The 22,358-nt window shown below is 48.3% G+C and overlaps 1 protein-coding gene across 1 annotated transcript; it reads left to right on the top strand.

Annotated features, from left to right (window-relative positions):
• Positions 3,515-19,818, top strand: TNFSF15 (TNF superfamily member 15). The gene is made up of 4 exons (XM_021414020.1): positions 3,515-4,033; positions 9,836-9,887; positions 10,244-10,291; positions 15,346-19,818. Exons 1-4 carry the CDS (start codon positions 3,842-3,844, stop codon positions 15,771-15,773), a joined length of 720 nt encoding a protein of 239 aa, XP_021269695.1. The 5' UTR covers positions 3,515-3,841; the 3' UTR covers positions 15,774-19,818.

The following is a 22,358-nucleotide window of genomic DNA, read 5'->3' as shown; positions in this document are numbered from 1 at the left end:
GCTCCTGTGAACATCTCTTGGCAGGAGTACAAGGTAAGACAGTTCTGCACAGCAAAGAGCTTACGTCATGCTGACAAGGATCTCGGTTCGCCACAGCGCACACGTGGGGATAGACCAGGATTTGCTCTGGAAGGCTATCCCAGAGATCCTGGTGTGGCACAGCTCCCAGGAGCTGGTGGCAGCTCCCATCCCACCGCCCCTGCCTCCTCCACAGCCATGTGCAGCCAGGGACGTGGGAGTGGCATTCCCCGGGGCCATGGCATTCTTGGTGCAGTTCCCCACACTGGGAGAACTGCCTGGCTGATTGTTTCCCCGCTGATCTCCTTTTTAAGGTGCGTGGGAGGGAAATGTGCTTACACGACATGCACGGGATGGCAGCAGGAGGCTTTCGGCAGCAGGGAGATGGGAGGTCATGGCAGGGACATGGCATTGCAGGTAGGAAACTGTCTCGCATCCTCCCACTCCTTCCCGTCTCACGTCATCCCCTGGCAAGGGGCAGCTCGAGGAGCAGGTCTGTGTCTCTTCTCTGGAGACAAACCCAGTCTAATTGGGTGATACTTCCACTGATCGGCTGCGTCCTGCTGGGAACAGTGTTGTGTAACAGTGAGGACTGGTGTGAAAAGCCCCTCCTGACACACATCCATACCTGACCATGCCCATGGCAAAGCCCTCGCACAGCTCTGGTGCATGAGAGAGGACACACATCCCATTCCAAGGCAGTGGTGCTGGGCTCACTGAGCCGAGCCGCAGCCTTCTGCCTTCCCTCCAGCCCTGCTGTTTTCAAAGACTGCAATTGTAACCAGCAGCACTTGAGTTTATCAGTCTGTGGGTTCAGCTTGGTGGTGCAGAATTCCCTACACCAGCAACATGTCCTGCTCTCACCTCTCCCCCTGCCCACCTCAGGCCATAGGTTGCCAAAAGCACACGTGGAGTGTTCTTCTCACACAGCCCCAAGTGCTGGAGCGGACAGGATGGCCGCAGCAGGGACAACGGGGAAACCAGTACCAAGAAGGGGCCAACACCCAACAGCCATGGCACTGAGGCATCAGCAACACAAAGGAAGAACAAAATGCCAACCAGGGATGCCATGACCAAGATCACAAGTGCTTGGTTAACAGCTGCAGCCTGTCCATGCTGTGTACATGGAAGACCCCAGATGAGTGAGTAAAACACTGAGCAGGAAGGAGACGGCAAGGTGGAGAGGAGCAAAAAAAAACATGCTGGTTCCCATTCTCCTCCCAACTGAAGGATGCTCTGTGTTTTGCCTTTCTAAAGGGAATCTCGCAGGATTAAATCTTGCAGACAAAATATTTAACCATGCTGAACCAAGAGCACTTCGCAAACTCAGAAAATTGTGGAATTATGGTATCGTTTGAGTTGGAACAGACCCTTAAAGGTCATCTAGTCCACCAAAAAGCGTGAAATGGTCTTTGAATGCTCAAGTTCTTTTCCTCCAAACTCGCTGCAAGTTTAAAAACTGAAACCACAGCCACTGCTCGATGTAGGTAAGGAATGAATAAAGTCACCACATGCAAAGTAGCTTCCAAGACGAACAAAATGTACCTGTAGTACCATCCCTTTACATACTGCTTCAACCTTCCAATATATATGATTCAGCTTATTTATCCTCATGTGTATCTTGCACAAGCTTGCAGAGAGAACAAAATGTACTCCGGGAAGAAAAGACAAGGCAGCAGCATGCAGGTGGCCTGCCCTGATGATGGGATGTTCCTTCCTCCTCTCAGGGATCTCTAGCTCCGCTTGTGCTTTTTCTTCTCTTAAAATATCTCTAAGTCCCATGTTTTTAACTCTACAGTAAAATATTTCCCCCCTTTAGAGGTCGTTAAACTCTGGAAAGGAGCTGGCTGGTGATCCCTGCAGGCTTTCTGTCATGGACACCAACTTGTCTGTGGTCTCAGGTAGGAGCACACCTGACGTGAGCTGGGGACATCACCCAACTCCCAGCTCAGAGCTGGGAACAGAGGGGAGCAGCACGAGGTGTTTGGAGAGCACCAGGACGGACAGACAGACAGACAGACAGACAGCCAAGCAGGGCTGCCCCTTCCTGCACAAACACGGGGCAGAGCAGTGGGACCTCCATGAGATGCACGCTTCAGATGTACATTCAGTATTTGTGGCCACTTGCAATGAAAGGAATATTAACTTCAAAATGTTAGTGCTAATTTTGTAACACTAGAATAAGCATCTGGGGATCTAGCAAACAGAACATCACATCTCTACATGGCACTTCCACAGAACTACAAGTTCTCGTGGTACTGCTTGCAGGAGCACATTCTTGCCCTTTGATAAAAAAAACAATATGTGACTAATGGAGTCCCACTGAAATCAGCTCTGGATGCTATAAAAAGAAATGATAGCACTTCTCATGGTTTTAAAGCCTGAATGAAGACAAACATCGAATTAGAGAAGGAAACAAAGTCAGTGACTTGTCTGAGGTCACAAAGGACTCACATGGCTTGGGGTGCGTTGCAGCACACATCCTTCAGTCTTCAGCAGCTCTCTGTCCCCTCTCCCTAAACCCACTCGGGCTTCAGCATTTCCTGCTCCTGCCTGCAGACTTTGTGACACACACAGGACTGCACCAGAAGGTATTATGAATGTAAACTCTGATAAGAAGACTTCTAACAGCGTTATCAAAATGGAAGTGATAAGAGCGGGTTGGATTTGTATGGCCTATTCCTCTGCAGGTGACTGAGGGGCAGCAGGCGGACCAGGGGTATGAGCAAATATTTTCATGGCTCAGGCGTCATTCTCTAGTAACAAAACTCCGAAGCATTTTTGATGTGGGAGACGGTGGGAACCAAAACTCGTTGCTCTCTCACTGAAAAAAAAAAAAAAAAAATCCACACGGAGGGAAAAAGAAGAAGTTTCTACACATCAGCATGTGTGGAACGTTTCAGTTTTGAGGAGACAACGCTTCTGTAGGAAAACCTCCCCATTTCAAAACTTTGGCTCAGTCCAGAGAGGCCCATCTCCATCACCTCTGCCAAGGGCAGCGTGCGGATGGGTCAGAGTGGCACAGGGAGGCACTGCTGCCGGAGCATCCCTGTCTGAACCGCGCTGTGCAGCGCCCTGTTCTCTGAGGTAGCAGCTGTCAGCGGAGCAGGATGACATACCATGCCCACTGCATTTCCCCGGGTGCAGTGCAGTCACAGCTTTTCCCTTTCCAAGCAGTGGTAGCAGGCTCCTGCAGGAGCATGGTGGCAAGGAGAGAAGACGAGCTCACCACGCTCTGGGCCTGACCCCGGGCTGAGTGCTGCAAAAGGTGCATGGAACCGACCCGGAGCATCCTGCTAACACTTGAGAACTAACCCCCACATCAGGGACCAGGACCCCTCCTCGCTGCTCCTCGCAGCCCCTCGCCTTCCCTGCAACATTTCCCTTTCCTCCGAGGCTGCGCTGAAACGGTGCCGCGGCCGCTCACCCTCACGCTCCCCCTTCGCTTCTCACTTTCCCTCCCATTGGTTTCACGTTCCCTTTGCCACGCGGAAAAGCTTTCAAGCTCATCCAGCCCGGCAGTGGAGTTTATCCTGGTTCCACCCACTGGGACTTTCCTAGCTTCCTCCTGCAAGGCGAGGGGAAAAAAAGGCAGAGGCAGGCGGCAGGCATCCCGGGGAGCTCGGGGAGCCGCGGTGCTCCCTTCCCTGAGCTAGGTTTCTATTGTAGGCGGTGCATTCCTCGGGAGGGAGGGTGTGTGTGTGTCGGTGCCTTCCCACACTCCGGGCAGCTCTTATTTAATGGGGGTCTCCATGCAGGGCAGAAGGCAGAGGAGGTTTGGCTGTTGCCAGGCTCAGCGGCAGCTCGCGCGCCAGTTGCCGGCATGGATCACAGGGCTGAGATAACCCTGGAGGAGGCTTCGGCGACCCGCCAAGCCTCCAGGATGCACATCAAGGAGGACCTGAGGAGGATGCGCTGCGCCGTGCTGCTCTGCCTGCTGGCCGTGCTGCTGCTGGCGCTGCCCATCGCGTACCTGCTGGCCGGGAACCTGCGAGCACCCACCTCCTGCTCCCAGGTAAGGCACTGCCATGCCTTATCCAACCTGCTGCAGCGTGGGGTCCCACCTCTCCACTTGTAGTCGTGTTGGTTTTTGTTGCTTTTTTTTTTTTTTTTTTTTTTAGTTTTCTGGGGCTTGTTCTCTCTTTGAGTTTATTGCGTTTAAGGGAAGGAGAGAAGTGTGCTGTTACATGCCGTCATCTTCATGCAGAGTCAATCTGCCAGGATATATCTTCTGTTTGCTCAGTCATTTTAGCTTGTCTTTATTTCACTCTGGTCACAGCGCAAGGTATGCCCTTAAAACTTTCGTTGGCATGCTTAAGAGAAAGTTCTGTTTGACTCAAATCTGTGTCTCTCCACTGATTTCAGCCAGATTTTGATACCACGGCTCATTTTTCTCCCTTCTTTCAGATTAGCTCTGAGACTTCCCACCCCATGTCCTATTTCAGCAAACATCTGCTGACCAAATGCTGATGACAGTGGGTCAGTGCCCATCGCACATCACCAGGCAGACAGCTACAGCTCTCATGCATCATTAACATATAGTCCTGCACAGATTCTTTTTGAGACAACTATGGAGTTCGACCCTAAATTTCCCATTGTGTGATTTACTCCCCATCAAAACTTTCTCTACATCTGGGGAACTTCTCGTCTCTTTGACAGACAGCTGAGCTCTCTTTGCTCCTGGGCTGGCAAAGGTGGTCACCACTAATGCTTTTCTGTGCTGTCCCACTCCTGCTTGTGACAGCCTGCAAGTGCTTCTTTCCATTCTATCCTACAAATCTATCAGGACTGCCCTTTGGTAGAAGGAGAAAACACGCATATAGCTGTGAAGAATTAAGGTTGGAAGGAATGTTAGCCACAGGTCTGAAGTTCCACACCCAATTAGCCTGCTTGTCATGTGCTCCCTTAGGAACAGCAGAAGAAAGCTGTGTTAATAAGCGGCCTCAAGGGTAAATTTTGGATGCGGATTTTTCTTGCATATGTTTAGACAGTCTGACAGCTGTGCCTGTGGCTCTGTGCCTGTGCATGTTTGGCTGCATGGAAAAGCTCTGGCCCTGCTTTGAACCTGAGTTTACGCCCAAGCAGAGACAGCCCCTGGTGCAGCATCTTCCATGTTCAGTTTGCACCCAGCTGGCAGGAGGTGCAGCGCCCTGGCACAGTGCCTCAGACTGCTAAATGTGCTGGTTTCTTGCACATGTGGAAGTGCTCACTGCTGTGCTGACCCTCCTGCTGCTATTTACAGAGCGGGTGCATGCAGTGGAAAGCCATTTGGGGCTGTCTCGTTGCTCTTTCTGTTCCCATCCTCTGAGGCTCCAAGCGGAACAGTTCAATTCTTGAGATGGCCTTAAAGAGAATTAATAATAGAATGAATTAATAATAGAATGCAAGCTGTTAGGTAGAACTAGCGTGTTCCTGGCTCCCATTCTGCTGGCAGAGTTAGTGGAGAAAAGTGTTTGTGACAGGGTTTGGTTTTTTTAAGAGGAAAAGCTCAGCGTAAGCCATTAGATTTGCTCTAGCCCGTACATGCCCTCCACGAGCATGTACTTCTATGCACATGCACTGAATTAGCATGTAATAATCCCACAATGATGCAATGAGGTGATCAGTTGCTTTGCAACCTCTGCGCGTCCCGTGGAGGCAGGGAAAGCATCGGGGCTGGCTGTGTGCCCGCGGCACCAGCGCCAAGCCGGGTGGGGGTGTGCCTGGCGGCTCTGTGCGAGGTGCTGCATTTGCTGAGCTTTTCATTCATTCCACCGAACTCTGAGTATGTCACCAGCTTTATCCAGCTGCAGAGTGCCTCGGGGTGGGTTTGTCTGCTTGCTGTTAACCCCTCCGAGCTCAGCAGGTCTGCAGCCCAGCTGGACCCAGAGGAGCATTTCTGGGCATACGGGCTGTCAGGACCGGGTGTTTTTGTGTTTCCAGCTGCATTTGTGGAATTAGAACCACGTTGCTGGAGGATGCCTTTTTCACATGTCCCATTAATAGAGGACTTAGCTGGGAGCAAGCATGTGTGCTGGAGCCCTTGCAGCAACGCTTTTGGGCTCTGGGCACCCTGGAAGCAGGTGGGCTGGCCCCGCTTTGCAGCAGATGTGAGTTCATTCACTGAGCCTTGCAGCAGTGAGCTCATGGGAGGAGCCCTCCTGGTGCCGCAGGACCAGAGCTCAGCCCACACAGGATTATCATTTTCCGCTGCGCTCGGACCAGTCCTGGGCCACAGCTCCAGCACCAATTGGGAGGGACTGGTGCAGCCGAGCAGGTGAGAAGCAGATGTAAATCCCTGTAAACCCGTCCTTCCTGGAGCAAGGAGGAGGGGAAGGGTTGTGCAAGCGGGGTGTGCCTCCTTGGCTGCGGGGTGAGACAGTTGTTCATCTCAGCTCCTGTGTGGGTGCACGTGGTGTCACATTATCCTCAGAAGGGACACAAGCTCAGCTTTTCCTATGGAAACGCCTCTTTTAGGGAAGAGCAGGGCATGTTATGTCGTCACAGCAATGTGTGAAGCACCAGTTCTCTTTCTTGTGCTGAGCTGTGTCTTGCATGAATAACTGAGGCCTGATGATGGGTTCCCTGGATACCTTCCAGGCTCACACGCAGCTTCCTGCTGGAAGTAGAAATCACTTTCTTTTGTTCTTCAAGACAAAGTGAGGTGAGGAAATAGGGTTCTCTAAGCACTAACATGGCTTGGGCTATTAGCAGGAAATTATAAAAGGCTGCGGGGCATCCTTCCCCAAAGGAAAGCCAAGTTTCAGTCTGAGTGCACAGATCTGCTGAGGGAAAGAGCACAGCAGCCAGGAAAGCTTCTCCATCTGTCTTAGCAACTCAATCCACTCGCTCCATCAAGCTGAAAGTCAAGGCCTGCCCTGCAGATATTGGTACCTGGGCTTGTGCTGGAGGCAACTTTAGCATGGCAGGACCCAAAGCAGGGCACAAGGGAGGTTCAATCTGAAACCAGTTAAAAAGATTGCTTGTGAACCTGCGTGCCAAGTCAGCCTTGAGGTGCTGCTGTATGGGAGGCACTAAAATCCTAACAGCTCAACCTGGGTCTCCATCCTGCAGTCCAAAAGGAAGAAGCAGCAAAGCTTAGAAGAGGACTGGCAGAGCTATAACCCATGCAGAGCCAGATGCACCAATGGCCTGCCCAGATGGGAAGGAGAACCCCAGGGAGGTGGTGGAGTCACTGCCCCTGGAGGGCTTCAAGAAAAGGGTACATGTCACACTGAGGGACGTGGGTAGTGGGCATGGGTTGATGTTTGAACTAGTTGATATTAGTGGTCTTTTCCAGCCTTAATGACTCCGTGATTCTAAATGGCTTCCTGATCTGTGAGGATGGAGAGGTGCCTGGGGAGCAGCAGGGAGCCTTGTGCCATGTCCTGGTTGTGGGGCACTCTTCCAAAAGCCATAAAACTGCTCTGTGATGCTTATGGTCCTCACGGGCAGAGCAGCCAGTACATACCACAGCCCAACCAAAGTGCTCCCACCATTAAGGACAATTTTTGCCAAACTACCACAGATGCCCAGCCCAGGCCATGCAGCACCCCTGGGCTGAGCAAAACCGAGTGCAAGCATCGTGTGTGCCCCGCAGAGACCTGCCCATGAGGTTGCACCTTGTGCTAGAAACTGAGCAGATGAAGGAGCTGGGGATGTTTGGCTGATGAATCCCCCTGCCTGCGGTGCCAGGCTGCTTTTCCCAGGCAGATCTCCTGGACAACCCCAGCCCTTCCTGGAGGTGCAAAGGGGATGTTTTGCACTGGCCCTGCTCCTGGGCTTTAGCTGTCTGTACAGGGATGTAAATGCCCCGGGGCTTTGGGCAGTAGTGAAGTTTTGCATACCGCAGTTTGCAGGGTTACCATGGGTGCTGGAGATGCCCTTTGTTTCCAGGGCAGCTGTAGGGTGGGATTTTCAAAGTTGCTCAACGCAGCTTACAGTTTCTTCTGCTGCAACCAAAGGGAAAACTGAGGCCATTTGGTGAACTTTTCAGAAGCACAGCTAAGCAAGAAAGGAGAATAGAGAAAAACGTTAATTGTGTGATTTCTCTACTGCCTTGTGCTACTTGGCTCTCCCTCATCTTCATCCTGAAAGCTCTTTATGCACTTCATCCACACCCCCAGTGTACATCTGCAGCGCAAGTATTGCTAATACCAGGCCACTGTGTAGCACTTCTTAGTAGTAAAATATTTTCTGTGCAGGTTTAGATTTGTATCCTTATCAAACAGCACAATTAGGAAAAAACTCTGCCTTTGCCACGCAAAGAACACGTTCACACCTTGCAGCACTGTGCTCTGTGTGCTGCTCTTCAGCACACAGAAGGGCAGCTGCTGCATGAGGGGTACCCATCTGGCACTCTTTGGAAACAAGTAAACAGAGGTTGCATTAAAAGCTTCTTTACAGCTGTCAGACAAAACCATTTTGACGTTTCTGACAAAGCAACAGGATCCTTCCCATTTCCTCCTCCCCTCTGCTTTTATCGCAACGCCTAAGTATTCATAAAATGCATGAAGTTAGGCTTTAAACAAACAGCTCGACTGAAGTGACATGATTTAGTGTAGGTTTGCGATTGATTTGTAGCTCCTTGTGGTACTTTGTGTGGTTTGAAAAGATACTACTTGATAAATATGTAGGAAGAGCCACATCAGTACTGCTGTAACCCTGTGCATGTGCATCTGGCCAAAAGCATGCGAGTGTGGGAGGGAAATCCTCACACTGACCTCGTGCTTCCACATCGGGAGAAGGGCTGTGGCTGCGTCCTATGGAAGGGATAGCAAGCAGGTGGCACCTCAGAGTGGAGGGGATGGATGTATTTATTGCAGCAGCCCATAGCACACAGCATACCCCACCAGGGAGCCCCGAGCTGGCTGCAGTCCTGTAACCACTCGCTTCCTGCAGCCACACTGCAGCACACGCTGCCACTCACCGTGCCTGGCATAAACACAGTGGATGATGCTCCTCATGTCCCAGAGATGCAGAGCCAGCATCCCGCAGCTCCTTCCTTCCCCCTGCAGCCACGCTGCTTTGCAAGCTGCCAGAGGAGGGCTGGCTCTTGGCCAGGAGCCATGGGAGCATGGCAGGGTGTGAGCAGGAAGCAGCCCATCAGAGCATGGCACGCAGCCAGCGGGTCCCTTCTTCTTTTTGCTGTTCAACCCAAACGCTGGCACCGCTTGGCACGGGCACCGTCACTGTGGGGGTGTGCTCATGCTTAGGGCTAGAGGAAGGTTTAAGGTGAAAGCAAATGCAAAATAGCTTGCCTTGCCCTGGGCTCCCCACAGTTCAAGGCATGCCTAAGCAGTAGACTTGTAGCCTGAAATAATGCAGATGTAGAAAGGGAAGGCACAGGTCTGTAGATGGTACAGTACACCTCTTAATCTATTTACTGGTGTTTCAAATGCACCGTGCAGATGTTTGAAGCAGGAAAGAGCTTCTCACACTGTGCTGCTTGCTCCATTTCACTGCACAGATGGAGACAGAGCAGCCACCAGGCAGCAGTGCTCCAGCAGCACTCTGTGAAGGCACCAGCCCAGGAGTGATGGTCCTTACCCCCAGTGCTCCCCCAGCCACGCCAGGGCTTTGTCCATCCCATGAGCTAAACACAGCCACCACAGCAGCCCAGCTCCTGCCCCTGGCATCTGCCTGAGATGTGGGTGGCTTCAAGCAAACAGCAAGAAACTCTTGCACCAAAGCAAAGCTCTGTCGGGGCTTGTCCTTTTACATAAAAGCTTTAGCTGAGGTGGAAGATATCAGTGTAACACCTCTTGTTTTGGGGGGTATACAAACTGGACGTGGAGCAGGATCCCTGGAGCTAACCGCTTGCACATCTGTCTTGCAGGTCGTGGACGAGAGAGGCTCTCACTTTCTGAAGCAGCGGGCAGTATCTGCTGGTAAGTGCACCCGTCCTTTTCCCATCCCCACCACCTTTGTTTGTCAAGGTTTTGCAACTGCTGCCACAGCCCCCAAGGCAGACAGCTCCCTGCCTGCCCTCACCACGAGGATCCAAGCAAGTCAAGGCAGAGCAGGGTCATGGGACCTGGGGAGATGGGTACAGCTGGGGCCATAGCGAGGGGCGAGCATTCCCAACCCCAGGCAGGGCCAGCTCCATCCCAGGGTGGGTCCACACTTCCCAGCACCTCCCTGGGACTGGCATGGCTCTCTTAGTGGTCCAACACATGGATTTGGGAGCCTGTGAGTGTGTCCCCCCCCTCCACACACTGAAACCTTTTTTCTCTTTTTCCCTCAGTTACAGACACGCTTCCCAGTGCTGAGAAGCCAAGAGCGCACCTGACAGGTAATGCTTGTTCAAAAGCAAAGTGTTTCCTTCGGGTCTTACAGCTGTTGCAGTGCAATAACCGTGGTTTATACGGGTCTGATAGGATCAAGCTGCAAAATGCAGGGGAAGAAGTCACCAGCTTTGCCTCACTGACCACTGCAGATTCACCACAGCAGTGTTTATAGGAAAGGACCACAGAGGAGGCAGCTGGCAAACACTGCCACTTCTCTGGGCTGTTGTTGTCATTCTGTGAGCACTTGGGTTCCTGTAACTGAGCTTCAGTGCTGCCTGCCATGTTAGTGATCTGCTGGGTCTGCTGAGAAACTTGGTGGGAAGAGCCCGAGTGAGCTGTGATTTAGGAAGATCTACCAGTTTGCGATCAAGACCGGTTTTAGGGTGCTTGTTTTTTCTGCAAGTCCAGCCTGAAGCCACACACACCACATTCCCATCAGTTGCCTCCTGGTTTTGGTGAGGTCCTATCTAACATGCATCGGAGCAACCAAGGGAAGAGCTGTAACCCAGCTGAACCTCTCAGCTCGTGTCTATTAGGAAGATGCCACCTCAAAACTTCGCCACCTCAGCATCGAAGCAGGGGCTGTCACCACATGAAGGGGAAATTAGGTGATACCACCTGAAGAAAAGGCTTGTGGTTTCCTGAGTGGATGGGACTGAGTGCTGAGCTCTCCAGCTGCTCTGAGCTCCCCCCTTATGTGCACTAAGACCATTTATACCTCCCCTAGATATAGCTCACTGCAGAGGCTTCCCCAGCACCCTGCATGTTGTCCCAGGGAGCAATGCAGTAACTAGAAGCATGCAAGAAGTTGTATGAGGCTTAACACGTGTGTACAGGGTTATCAGTGCTTCAGGGCTGATTTGTCAGCCACCTTAGTTTATTTTTTGTAATCCACAAGCTCCTTCCTAATGCACTCCTACATCCCATCCTCTTCTGCACACAGGCGGATAGAACTGCAAAATGGATCTGTGCTTGCTCAAAACACATAGAATCACAAAACCATAGAATATCCTGAGCTGGAAGGGACCCACAGAGATCACCCAGCCCAACTCTGGCCCCACACAGCCTCACCCCAACCCTACGGCTGCGGGTGGTGTCGGTGTGCTCGCTGTGCTTGAGCTGCTGCAGCTCGGGGCTGTGCCTGCTGCCCTGGGAGCTGTGCTGTGCTCACCGCCCTCTAGGGCACAGCCGTTCCCCATCCCCCACCTCACCTTCCCCTTACAGCTCCCTGCTGTTCTCTCAGTCCTACTGTGGACAAATCTTTACTGAAGTGCAAATCTGCTGGAGACACAGAAGGACCTTGGCTGCTAATGTAGGTTCCTTTGTTTCCCAAACCTCCACATGACCAAGACCCAGAGGCTCTTAGTGCAGCTGACTCACAATTGCAGCCCAAGTGTTGCTCTGCTGATGGGAACTTCCCTGGGTTGCACAAAAGTCCAGCTGACACAGGGAAGCACCCAACAGTTTGCTTCAAATTTTCTCAGGCCTCGGTTTGCAACAGCTCCTCCCCCATCACTCCCGAGCAGTGCCCTGGGACGGGGCCAGTCCACCTCCTGCTTCAAACGCATCAGTGTTATCCGGGAGAAGGAAAAAGCAAAGGGAATTTTCTCACTCCTGTTCTGTGCATAACAGAGTCGGCAGCCTGAGCTGTGCCACCGAGCCACCAGGAAACCAGGCTTCCATGAACTTGGCTTTAAGCTTTCCTTTGAGTCTGAGCACTTTTTTGTTTTTTTTTTCTTTGCTTTTCTGCACCCTGCAGCAATGATTTCCCGAGCTCGGTGCAAAAGTCCTTTGCGTTGTTCTAAACTTGTTATATAATAATTTCCTGGGTGTCATTCTGGTCTTCACTTCTCAGAAACCACGACTTGTGCAGAGAAAGTGAAAAAGGAATAATTATTCTTCGAGTCTTCTTTACGTTCCCCCACTTCAGGCACCTGGTTCACAGTGCAAATAGCAGACTAGGTGCTCTTCCTCATGGCAGATTTCCTGCAGAGCTCCTGCTGCCCCTCTCTGGCTCCTTTTAGATGTAGGAACGTATATTTTAAAAGTAAGAGCAGAGCGAGAGAAATGAGAACTAACCAGAGTGCTTAACATGGGAATGCACCACTGAATTAGCAGCAGCAGCAGGGTGACTCAATGCTTTGGTCTATGTTCCTTTATGAAAGTTTCTCCACCTCTTCTTGGCCTTTGGAATATACACTGAGCGGTTTGGACTCATCCGTACTGACACTGAGATCTCCTGCGTGTCAGCTGGTGAAGAACACTCAGCATGTACACCATGCTGGGGCTTTTCTCCATTCTCACTCTATCCCACGCACTAGTTCAGACTTGATGCTGACCACCCCACGCCAAAGCCACCATCCCTGCAGCCCTCATGGGGCCGTACTTCAGGGCGGGATGCAGAGCAGTGCCTGCATGGGATGGCGTGGCACGGCTGGATGAAGCGTGTTACAGACACCCACCAGGGACCTGTCCAGCACTCATCGTGCTGCGGTGCTGTCTGAACACTTCACTAAATCTGGGTAGAAAATAACTTTCTGGCTCCACTTGGTCGTTGGGCATTTTAAGGTCAGTTATTAAATTTCCAGGGCATGGTGTTGAACAACAGAGACCCTGCAGCCACTGTGCTTTGCAACGCATGCAGTACAAGACCTGAGTTCAGTAGGAGACCAAGACCCTCATCTCATTCCTGCAATACAGCTCACAGTGTCACCAGTGAGGGCCATGAACTGTAGAAATCCCACGAGTTCACCAGCATGCCACCAACGCAACCAAGAGCTGCCAGGGGACAGGGATTCCCCAGCAAGTGACTAAACCAAAAGGGATTTTAGGAAAAGAGAAGAAATTTTACATCTAAGAGATGCCAAAAAACAAAAGTGAAAGGGAAACTTGTAGGAACTGTAGCAGTAAATCCCTTAGTGAAAGCAGATTTTATTTACTTCAAGGATTAGCGTAAGATGTGTATTTGCAGGAACTGCAGCTCCATATATTTAAGAAATAAATGAATGACAAGTACGACTGCGCTAGAAAAGGAGCCATGCAACATTCAAAGGCACTTCAACATGTGTTTTTCCTCCTGATATATCTCTAAATCATGGGAAAAATTGACCAGGTTGAAGGCAGGGAGCATCGATATAGTGTGTTTTAACCTAAACAGAAGGTTAGAGCCATGAAACTTAGAATTGCCTAATTCCAGAAGTTATGAAATAATGTAATTCATTTGAGATGCTTTATAGTTATTAAAAACACTAACGTCTTAAATGCGTCATTGTATAAGGCCAAAAAAAAAAAATATTTCTCACGAAACTTCTCCTCAGTTTTTTTCCCAAACTATCCAAGATGGAAAAGAGCCCAAGACTCTTTCAGGGAATTTTCTCATCTTTTCTGGTCTTCTCCATCTCAGACAAGATTTCTTCTGCCATCACCCTATCTCAGGAGGCCTTGCTCCTTAACCAGAATGACCCAAATGCTTCGTTTTTGCCAGGTCCCGAGGCAGACGAGGACATGGGCAGACCATGAGTGCTTTTGCTTTGTTTTACTTCTCTCTTTCTGTGTCAGGCAAAGCTCCATTGCCTCTAAGCCTCATGTTCCTTATAATGCTTTTATATTTTAGCCTGGCTTGCTATCATAGTCCCCGTCTATCATCCTCCCGCAAAGAGATGCTCCCTTCACGTGCTTTGCCGTCTGGGAAAAGATAGAGGGATTTAATTTTTCCGAGCACTGACAGGCAGGCTGGGAAAAAAAACCATTATTTTGTTGCGCTACTCTGAGAATATGCAAGAAACTGCACTCCTAACAGCAGCTTGTTTTCTTACGAGTTATCTACTGTCAGAAAACAGGAGAAAAAGAGGATGTCACTGGGGCTGAGGGTATTCGCTTTCCTGAATCTCATTTCCCCCAGGATAAACCTAATAGACGTTACCAAGAGCATCTCAAAGCTCATCCTCGCCTGCTTTCAGTTTGCCTCCCTGCGTGTGCACACGCACCCCATCCCCAAATACTGAATCATAATCAACCTTAAGCATTAGGTTAAGCTCATGAAAACAGCTCCCTGGTTCTTCCCCCTGCATCCTGAGCTTCCTGATCCTCTGCTTGGATCAGACTGTGCTGGGGCCGGATTGGAGCTGTTTGTCATGGGTTAACCACGAGAGCATTTCTGTTTGTTGGTTGTTACGTCTGAAGTAAAGCTGAAGATGACACCGAGCTTAGTGGCTTAGTGTTCTGTCCCAAACGTTTTCAAAACAGTGTTAAAAATAGGTTTAATTACAACGTGTCCCTTTGGAAGTGGGTGTTTTGAAGCACACTGGGGTTTTCTAGCTCTATGGTGAAATCGAAAGACGGTGGAAAAGGAAAGGCAGTTGTGTAGCAAGAGATCTCAGTGCAGCACCCAGCAGAAAACCTCAGTGTGGGGGCTGACAAACCAGCTCCAGCCTCCAGAATTAACCTGGCAGGAGGAGAAGTTCAAGGCTCTCAGTGCTCAGTGATAGATCACAATGATCGTTGTGAAGCTTTTGTGAGCAAACAGAGCCTGTTGTCCTCAGTTAGCACTACTGTGGCACAAATATAGCTTCAGTCCATCACTAGCATGAAGACATTGCTCTCATATCTCTGACTGCTGCCCTGAGCCAATAGGTGCAGGCATGTACCCAGCTGTACCACAGTCCCAGCACCGCTTTCACTTAAGAACAAGGTTTATACTGTGCCAATAGGTGAGAGCACTCCAGGCCTATGAGCTAAAGCCATGTGTCCTACCCCATAGTGAGGCAGCCTTTGGGAAGGACAGCACCCATCACCTACAACACCCAGCTCTAACCAAGCCCTCTGGGCAGCCTGCTCTGACCAAGGTCCTCCAGCTTAGCCTTTGGCTCTTGGTTGCTCAGATCTGGGCATCCCATGGACAGCCTCCAAAAATAGCTCTTGACAGTCGGCCTGCAGCTGACTGGCTGTAAAGGAAGAACATTTCTCTCCTGGAGTTTTGATTGCCCCGTGGAGGAAAGGTCCTGTGTTTCTCCAGCTGGAACAAATTAACACATCTCTTCTCCCTCTCTCTGTCCCGCAGTGAAGAAACAAGATCCCTCCAGCACCACGGGAAGACATCTGCCAATCCTGCAGTGGGAAGACAAGCGAGGCTTGGCCTTTACCAAGAACAACCTGAGTTATTCCAGCAATGCACTGGTGATACCTGTGTCTGGGGATTACTATGTCTATGCTCAGGTCACTTTCCGAGGGCCCAGTGACACTTCAAGTAAAACCAATTCTGTCACTGCAATCATCACTAAAGTCACTGACAGCTACCCCGAGCCCACCCAGCTGCTCACCAGCACCAAGACCCTCAGTGAAGAAAGGAACAACTGGTTCCAGCCCATTTATCTGGGAGCTGTGGTTTCCTTAGAGATAGGAGACAAGCTAATGGTCAATGTTAGTGACATCAAGCTGGTGGATTACACTAAGGAGCACAAAACCTTCTTCGGTGCCTTTTTACTGTAGGTCTCTGGGAGCAGCTTGTGGAGGCTTCCCTTGAGGGCCCTGGGTTGGTGGTTGCATGTCGGGGTGCTGGTCTCTGTGCTTCACTCACCTGCTGCCTTAAATTAAGGGATGCGGGGAGCTGGAGCTGCAGGCTGAATGGAAGCAGCCCAAATGAAAGTCAGACTTAAAGAATTATAAGGATACTTAAAAGCTCTGTATATTGGAGAGGAACCTTTTTTACATGTGGGGTAGGGATATTTATTGTAAATAGGCTAGACTGCATCACTAGTTCCTTTTCCAATATACCATTTCTTCAACTGAAGTGTTTTAAACTTTCTCCAGCACTTCCAGTATAATTCTGCTTGACCTTTCTTCAGATTCTTAAAGACAATTACAATTAATAATTTTCTTACACATAGATCAGTACTTTGCACTAATATAAAGCCCAGATTAATCATTAACTGCTTGATTAATCACTTCCAGTTTCCCTGTAAAGTAGATTAAAATTATGCCGTGTGTTTTGCAGAAGCTACCTGATTTTCTTTTATTTTCCAGGATATTGTTTACAGATATTTAAGTCAATGTGTAGGCTTTTGCCTTTATTTAAAGCTTCTAGGGAACATGCAGAAACATTTTCTGTTTCAGCATGACAGTGGAATCACCCCGCCAGATCCGTACATTATGAAAACAGAAAAAAAAAAAAAAAAGAAACAAGGCAGAGAGATACGCAGCAACATTTTCCATGCTTTTTAAAATCAGTCACTGAAATTTCGGAAAAAAAAACTGCAATATTTTGCTTCCCATTCTGTTTCATGCAAAGCAAATGCAGCTGAAGACATTAGTGTCCCCCCTAACGCTTTGCAACCACTGCTACAGCAGTCTGCTGACACAAAGGTCTCCCCAGCCTTTGCCTGGGTGAAGGCTGGCGACCAGTAGTCCATGCAAAAGGTCGGAGGATCCAAAGAGAAGCACACAGTGTGCCATGGCCAGCTACAGAGCTCAGGAACGCTTAGCTTCCCATCTCGTGCTTCTTTTTCTCATAGACGTTGCTATCTCAGGGAAATTCCCCAGCTTTCCTTCTCCTCCCACATTAAATACATCACTGTCAGTGACTCAAGTCATGCTCTAGTAGATTCAGGCTTTACACACTCAACTGCCCGCTGGCCTGTCATTGAGCACCTACCAGCTGTTTGGCCGGGTCTGCCTAACAGCCAGGCTTTGCTCTCTGCAGCTCTTCCTCTTTCTTCCTTTACCCCATTGGGCTTCCTCCATTTTTCACTTTGTGGCCAGAAGTGTCACCAAGATTGCCTGGCTGACATTTCCACCCAAAGACGTGGTGTGCCCCAGAAGCACGCTGTTAGCGCCAGGGAGGCACCTAGTGCACAATCTGGGCTCGTTACTCTCTAGAAAGGGCAGCTCAGCACCCACCACCTTGGCAGGGCTTTTCCCACTGCCCAGAGGCCCCAGCTTTTCTCTTTGCACCATTGTAAAATATGGTAAAATCACAAGTCCAGGGAAAGTTTATTTCTCTGGGAAACCCTAAGACTTTCCATTTTTTTTTTATTTTCCGGGGCATTTTCTTGCCACCCCATACTGAGTCCTTCAGAGCTTCTGATCCATTTGTTATGTGCCCAAAATTGGATCCGCATTCTTGCAGACCTCCATAGAAAGGCACTTATGTGACCAGCACACCAAAATTCATGCTTTATCTCACAAAGAGAAGATTAAAAGTGACCTGTCCAGGACAGGGGACTCTCAGCAACCAGATAGAAAAGCTTCTGTGAAGTTATATAGGATGAATTTGGTTGATCCTTGAAGTTGAAATGCAAATTCTAGCTTTACCAAGACAGTTACAGAAATTCAGAAAGGTCTTTATTTCTACAAACGAGATAATGTAACACTCTTATGAGGCCATAATCCAATCTTAATAGGCCTGTAGAACAGATTTCCATAAAAACTATATTTTAAGTTGTCATCCCTTACTGCTTGTTGCACTGAATTATGTTTAATGTGGGTTCTAGGGGAGAGGAATCGTGCATGCTGTATTTGGCTCACAATAAAAGAGCCTTCTAGGGATACGTAAATGTACATACATAGATTTGCTTATATAGTTATGCATACTCCGCATACAAGTTTTAGGAAGTGCTTTGTCAGTGAGGAGCCTTTTCTGTGACAAGATGCATAACTTGTGTCCACTGTACATGGACGACAAATTCCACAAGCACAAAATCGCCTGCAGCTGCAACAGGTACAGATGGGACAGTCTTGTTCCACTGGCCATAGCACAAATGTATTTATTATTATTCAGACAAAGCAAGCTGTCCCACCCCATCACATACACCGGCTTCTAGCACACTTAGCACACTAGCACACTTTATACAGCAAAAAGTAATATATCTAGCACTACTTGTTTTAAAGTGGTGCAAGCAGATTAATCCAAGCACACCTACCCCAGCGGAAATTTCTATTTCTCCCTTTTTTTTCCCCCTCTTAGTGCTAATAATGCTTCTGTAACAGTGACTAGCAAGTACAGCAGGGAGCACCCAGGGCTGGTTGTGACCCCACTGACTCTGCAGAAGCCAATGGTACGGCAATTGGGGTAAAGCTGCTTAAGGGGAATAGAGGTCAGGCTCAGAGGGAAAGGTCTCAAGCAGACTGAACCCAGGCTGTGGGTGATCAGATTTTCCCAAAGCTAATTAAAAGGATGGAGGCGTTCTCAGGAAAATCACCGTTATTGAGTTAGAAAAAGTTTCTTTCATGCAAATCACTTGCGGAGATGTGAAAATGTCTGTAGATCAGCATTTTCAGTTGAATGAGGTGACGAAATGGGGCCTGGTGAGCAAGTGACCTTTCAGCCTGTGGTCAGGCTGAGAATACGTTTTGTTTTGGGTGGATGTGAAACTGGGACAGTTGGAAGAAGCACACCAGGCTACAGGAAGAGCTTCAAGAAGGCAGCTTATGTTCATGAGCTAAAAATAATTGTATGATTTCTGGATTTGGCCTTTTCATCTCTTGGGAAAAAGATATTTAAGCACTAGGCTTTGTTGTTGTTGTTTTTTTTTTTATGAATATTTATTAACAAAATACTTTTGTTCTTAGGATTTCTCTTATTCTCTAATCTCTTTGATCTCCAAAAACTAACACTAAATGTAACCCAAATTCCTAAAGCAGTTCACTTACCTACTGCTTCCTTTCCCCTTAAAATCTATATATTAGTAAATGAGCATTGTTTGTCTCCCTCTGGATTGAAAAGTAAATCTAAGTCAAGCTATAAGGGATTACAGCTCCAGTCTTACCAACATATATGTGTGCCTTACTTAGCCCTAAGGTAAAAAGAGTGCCATTGTAAAGGCAGCTCAGTTCCCCTTCTTGGTGTACAGGAGTAAAACCAAATTAAAAGTTGATAGAATGTCTTACCCATGTTTACTCTGAACAACACCATGACAGGAGCAACCCTCCAAATGAAGAGCACTCGCACAGACCACCTTCAGCCCATGTATGTTGGCAGGATTGGGGTCTAGAGGTGGAAAGTTACAGGTCGTGTTTCTCAGTCTAACATCACCCAAATATCATAACATAGGCTGGTGGGAAGATTTTGGGCATGCCAGTTTAGTGAATGTTAGTTTGAGCCATCCCTCAGAAGGAGGGGACGCTACCAGGCTACATTAACCAAAAGGGATGGTTTAAGATATTGTGATTTTCAACACACACACACATAAAAAAAAAAAAAAAATGTATTTTGCAAGAATGTTGTTTTTCAACTCTACATGATCCAACTGACCACGCTGTGTTTTGTTTTTATTAATCTCTCGGGTGGCCCATCATTTCAGACGGGAAATGAGGAGAAAATTCATTCTTTAGAAGAATCAGACAGTGTCAAGAATTTTTGCCCAGATCTGGGTATTAAACGCCAGTATAGCATTTTGCTATTGTAATGTATTTTCATGTAACTGATTGTATATGGTTTTGTGCTTCAGTACCGATGTGAGCCTTTTAACAGTACAACTGACTGAGTATTTTGTTTCCAAGTGTTATGATAATAAAGAAAACAACTTAACTAATTTAAGAGCTTCTGATCCTGGTCTCCATCCAAAAACACTAACGAAATCACACACGAGAGCGATCAGCTCACACAACCAGAGAAACCTCCGCTGTCGCGAATCAATCATCATCACTTCTAGGCACGCACAGTGAGTGATCCCCCACCAGAGCCAACTCAGACACGGCCTTTTCTCTTTGCCGTGGGCTGTGTAGGACTCCCATTTCAAAAGACAAAATGTGAAGGTTGAGCAATGCCCTGCTGAGCACACAGGGAAGATAAGAACATTATTCCAGCCACCTTTGAATAGCATCACCTGGCTGAAAAGCCATATTTCCCTGCCTGTACACGAGAGCACCTCGGCAGCTTGGAAACTGTGTGTCCAATTGCTTTCCAACAGCAGAACCCAGAAACATTCTCCCAGCTGGCATACTATTTCATGCTGGCACTATTGTTGATATTTCCCTGGCTTGAACTCAGAGTACCATTTGTAAATTGTTTTAGAAGAGGTTTCTGGTTAAGCTCTGCCTTAAGTCAGGTTTTCACCTGCAAACTCAGTGGGAGGAAGCACGTTTAGTCATGCTTACCCTGGCTTTCACCCACTCTCACATGCCTGAGATGTTTGGCTAGGCTGTGGGTGACAGCTTCAACAGATCAGCCAAAAGTTAATTAAACAGTAGGCATCAGACTTTCTCCTGTAAAACATCCACACCAAAGAAGGTGCGTTTTTTATTTCCCTTTTTTTTTTTTTAATTCAATAGTTACCTCAAGTTAAAAGAATAGAAAATATTTTATTATTAATTATTAATTATTACTATTAAGACATTTGTTAACAGCGAAGGGCAGCTGTCTCCAACAGACACAGAGCACTGCATTCACTTTCCAAGGAGTCTGGGCGAAGCTGCCCACATCCTTGCTGCCTGAGCAGAATCTCCATAGGGCAGCGATGTGTATGGACACGTATCTTGGCGGAAGGAAGAACCTTACCTTCAAGTGATGAATTTGTTACACCATTAAGTTCTTCCTGGAGAGCAGGACGTTACCCATGGTAGTTCAACTTCCCGAGATGCCCAACCACAGCTGGATCTATTGCTTGCCAGCTTTGTTCTTGCACAAAGACCCTTTGTCCAGGCTGGGGACACGTTCAGTCTCACAGTGCCTCCAGCTTTTGGGGAGAGCACTGAGTTCACTCCAGCAGGGTTTGGAGACTTTGTCCCTTCAGCATCTTGCAGGATGGAGCACAAAGACAAAGTGGAAGCGATCTGCACACACAGGAACAGCATGGGCTATAAATTTTCAGCTCATCAGCAAGCAGCTGAATAAGGGCCGTGTTTTCTAGTGCACTCAGCTGCTGAGTTCTCAAAGGAAATTAGGGCTCCACTGATGCCAAAGACAGATAAGAATCTCTTCAAAAGTGCTAAAGTGGGAGCCAAGTTTGTCAACAATAGTAGTTCCAAGTTTGTTTTGCCATAGAAGTAGTAGAAGCACCAGCTTATATCCAACATTATTAAGTGCCCTAACTCCAGAATGTTTGGGTGGGATTCTTTTCAGAATTATGAACTAAACCTGCTTCCAGATTCTCTCATTGTTGCACAAATCAAGCTGTGTTCTTCCACTGATTGTAGAGTTTTATATTAAAACGTCAAAAAGGCACTGGAAATCTTTTTTGTGTATTTATTGGCACTGTGCATATATATGTCAATTTTATGTAAGAGACCGTAAAGATCATGGTGCAAACTTGAGACCTATTATTCTCAGCAGCTTTTTCTTTTAGCAGATGGCTCTGATAGCTTCTGATGATGAAGTTTATCCATAGTTCTTTTGTTTAAATCACTTCATGTCTTACAGCAAAAAAAAAATAAAAGCACTTTATTTGATTTGCCTTGATTCCTGACTCATTCTGTACTCTAACAAGCATCCACCAAGTGCTCACATGTACAACTGCAAAGGGCAGAAGTTTGTTCCCTCGTGGCAGTGTGGTTAAGTGCGCTGTATTTTTCGCAGATTTGCAGGGGTTGGATGGGATCTGATGTTGGCACAGGCTGCCCAGGAGGTGGTGGGGTCATCGTCCTTGGAGGTGTTACGAAGATGGGAGGTGCTGCACTGGGTGACATGGTCTATGGCAGTTGTAGGCATGGGTTGATGGTTGGACTGGATGACGTTAGTGGTCTTTCCAACCTGAATGATTCTGTAGTGCAACTACATATCAGTGCAACTACATATATCAGTGCAACTGTCATGTGAAGATGTGAATGTATTTACAGCTCGCATACAAAAATCCCCAAGCTTCAAGTTGGTCTCCGCAGGAAGGATACAGAGGCACAACTGTGCATGTAGAGACCAAAGTGGAAGAGATCTATTAAGACGTAACCAAGCAAGCAGCTGCTAGAGCATGATTATCACTCAAAATAGCTATTTGCTCACTACACTTCCTTTCTCTTGTCAGTTCCTAAAAACAAAGAATGAAAAATGGTATCCTTCCACATATATGGCTGGCAGCAAGGGCTGCTCCTGCCCTAACCCTTCAGCAAGATGACTTCACTTTTTGCAGATACCCCACTTCCTTT

The sequence above is a fragment of the Numida meleagris genome, chromosome 16 (genome assembly GCF_002078875.1).
Source record: "Numida meleagris isolate 19003 breed g44 Domestic line chromosome 16, NumMel1.0, whole genome shotgun sequence".
Classification (NCBI taxonomy): Eukaryota; Metazoa; Chordata; class Aves; order Galliformes; family Numididae; genus Numida; species Numida meleagris.
The sequence above is the reverse complement of the archived record's forward strand: the minus strand, read 5'-3'. Positions and strand labels throughout refer to the sequence as shown.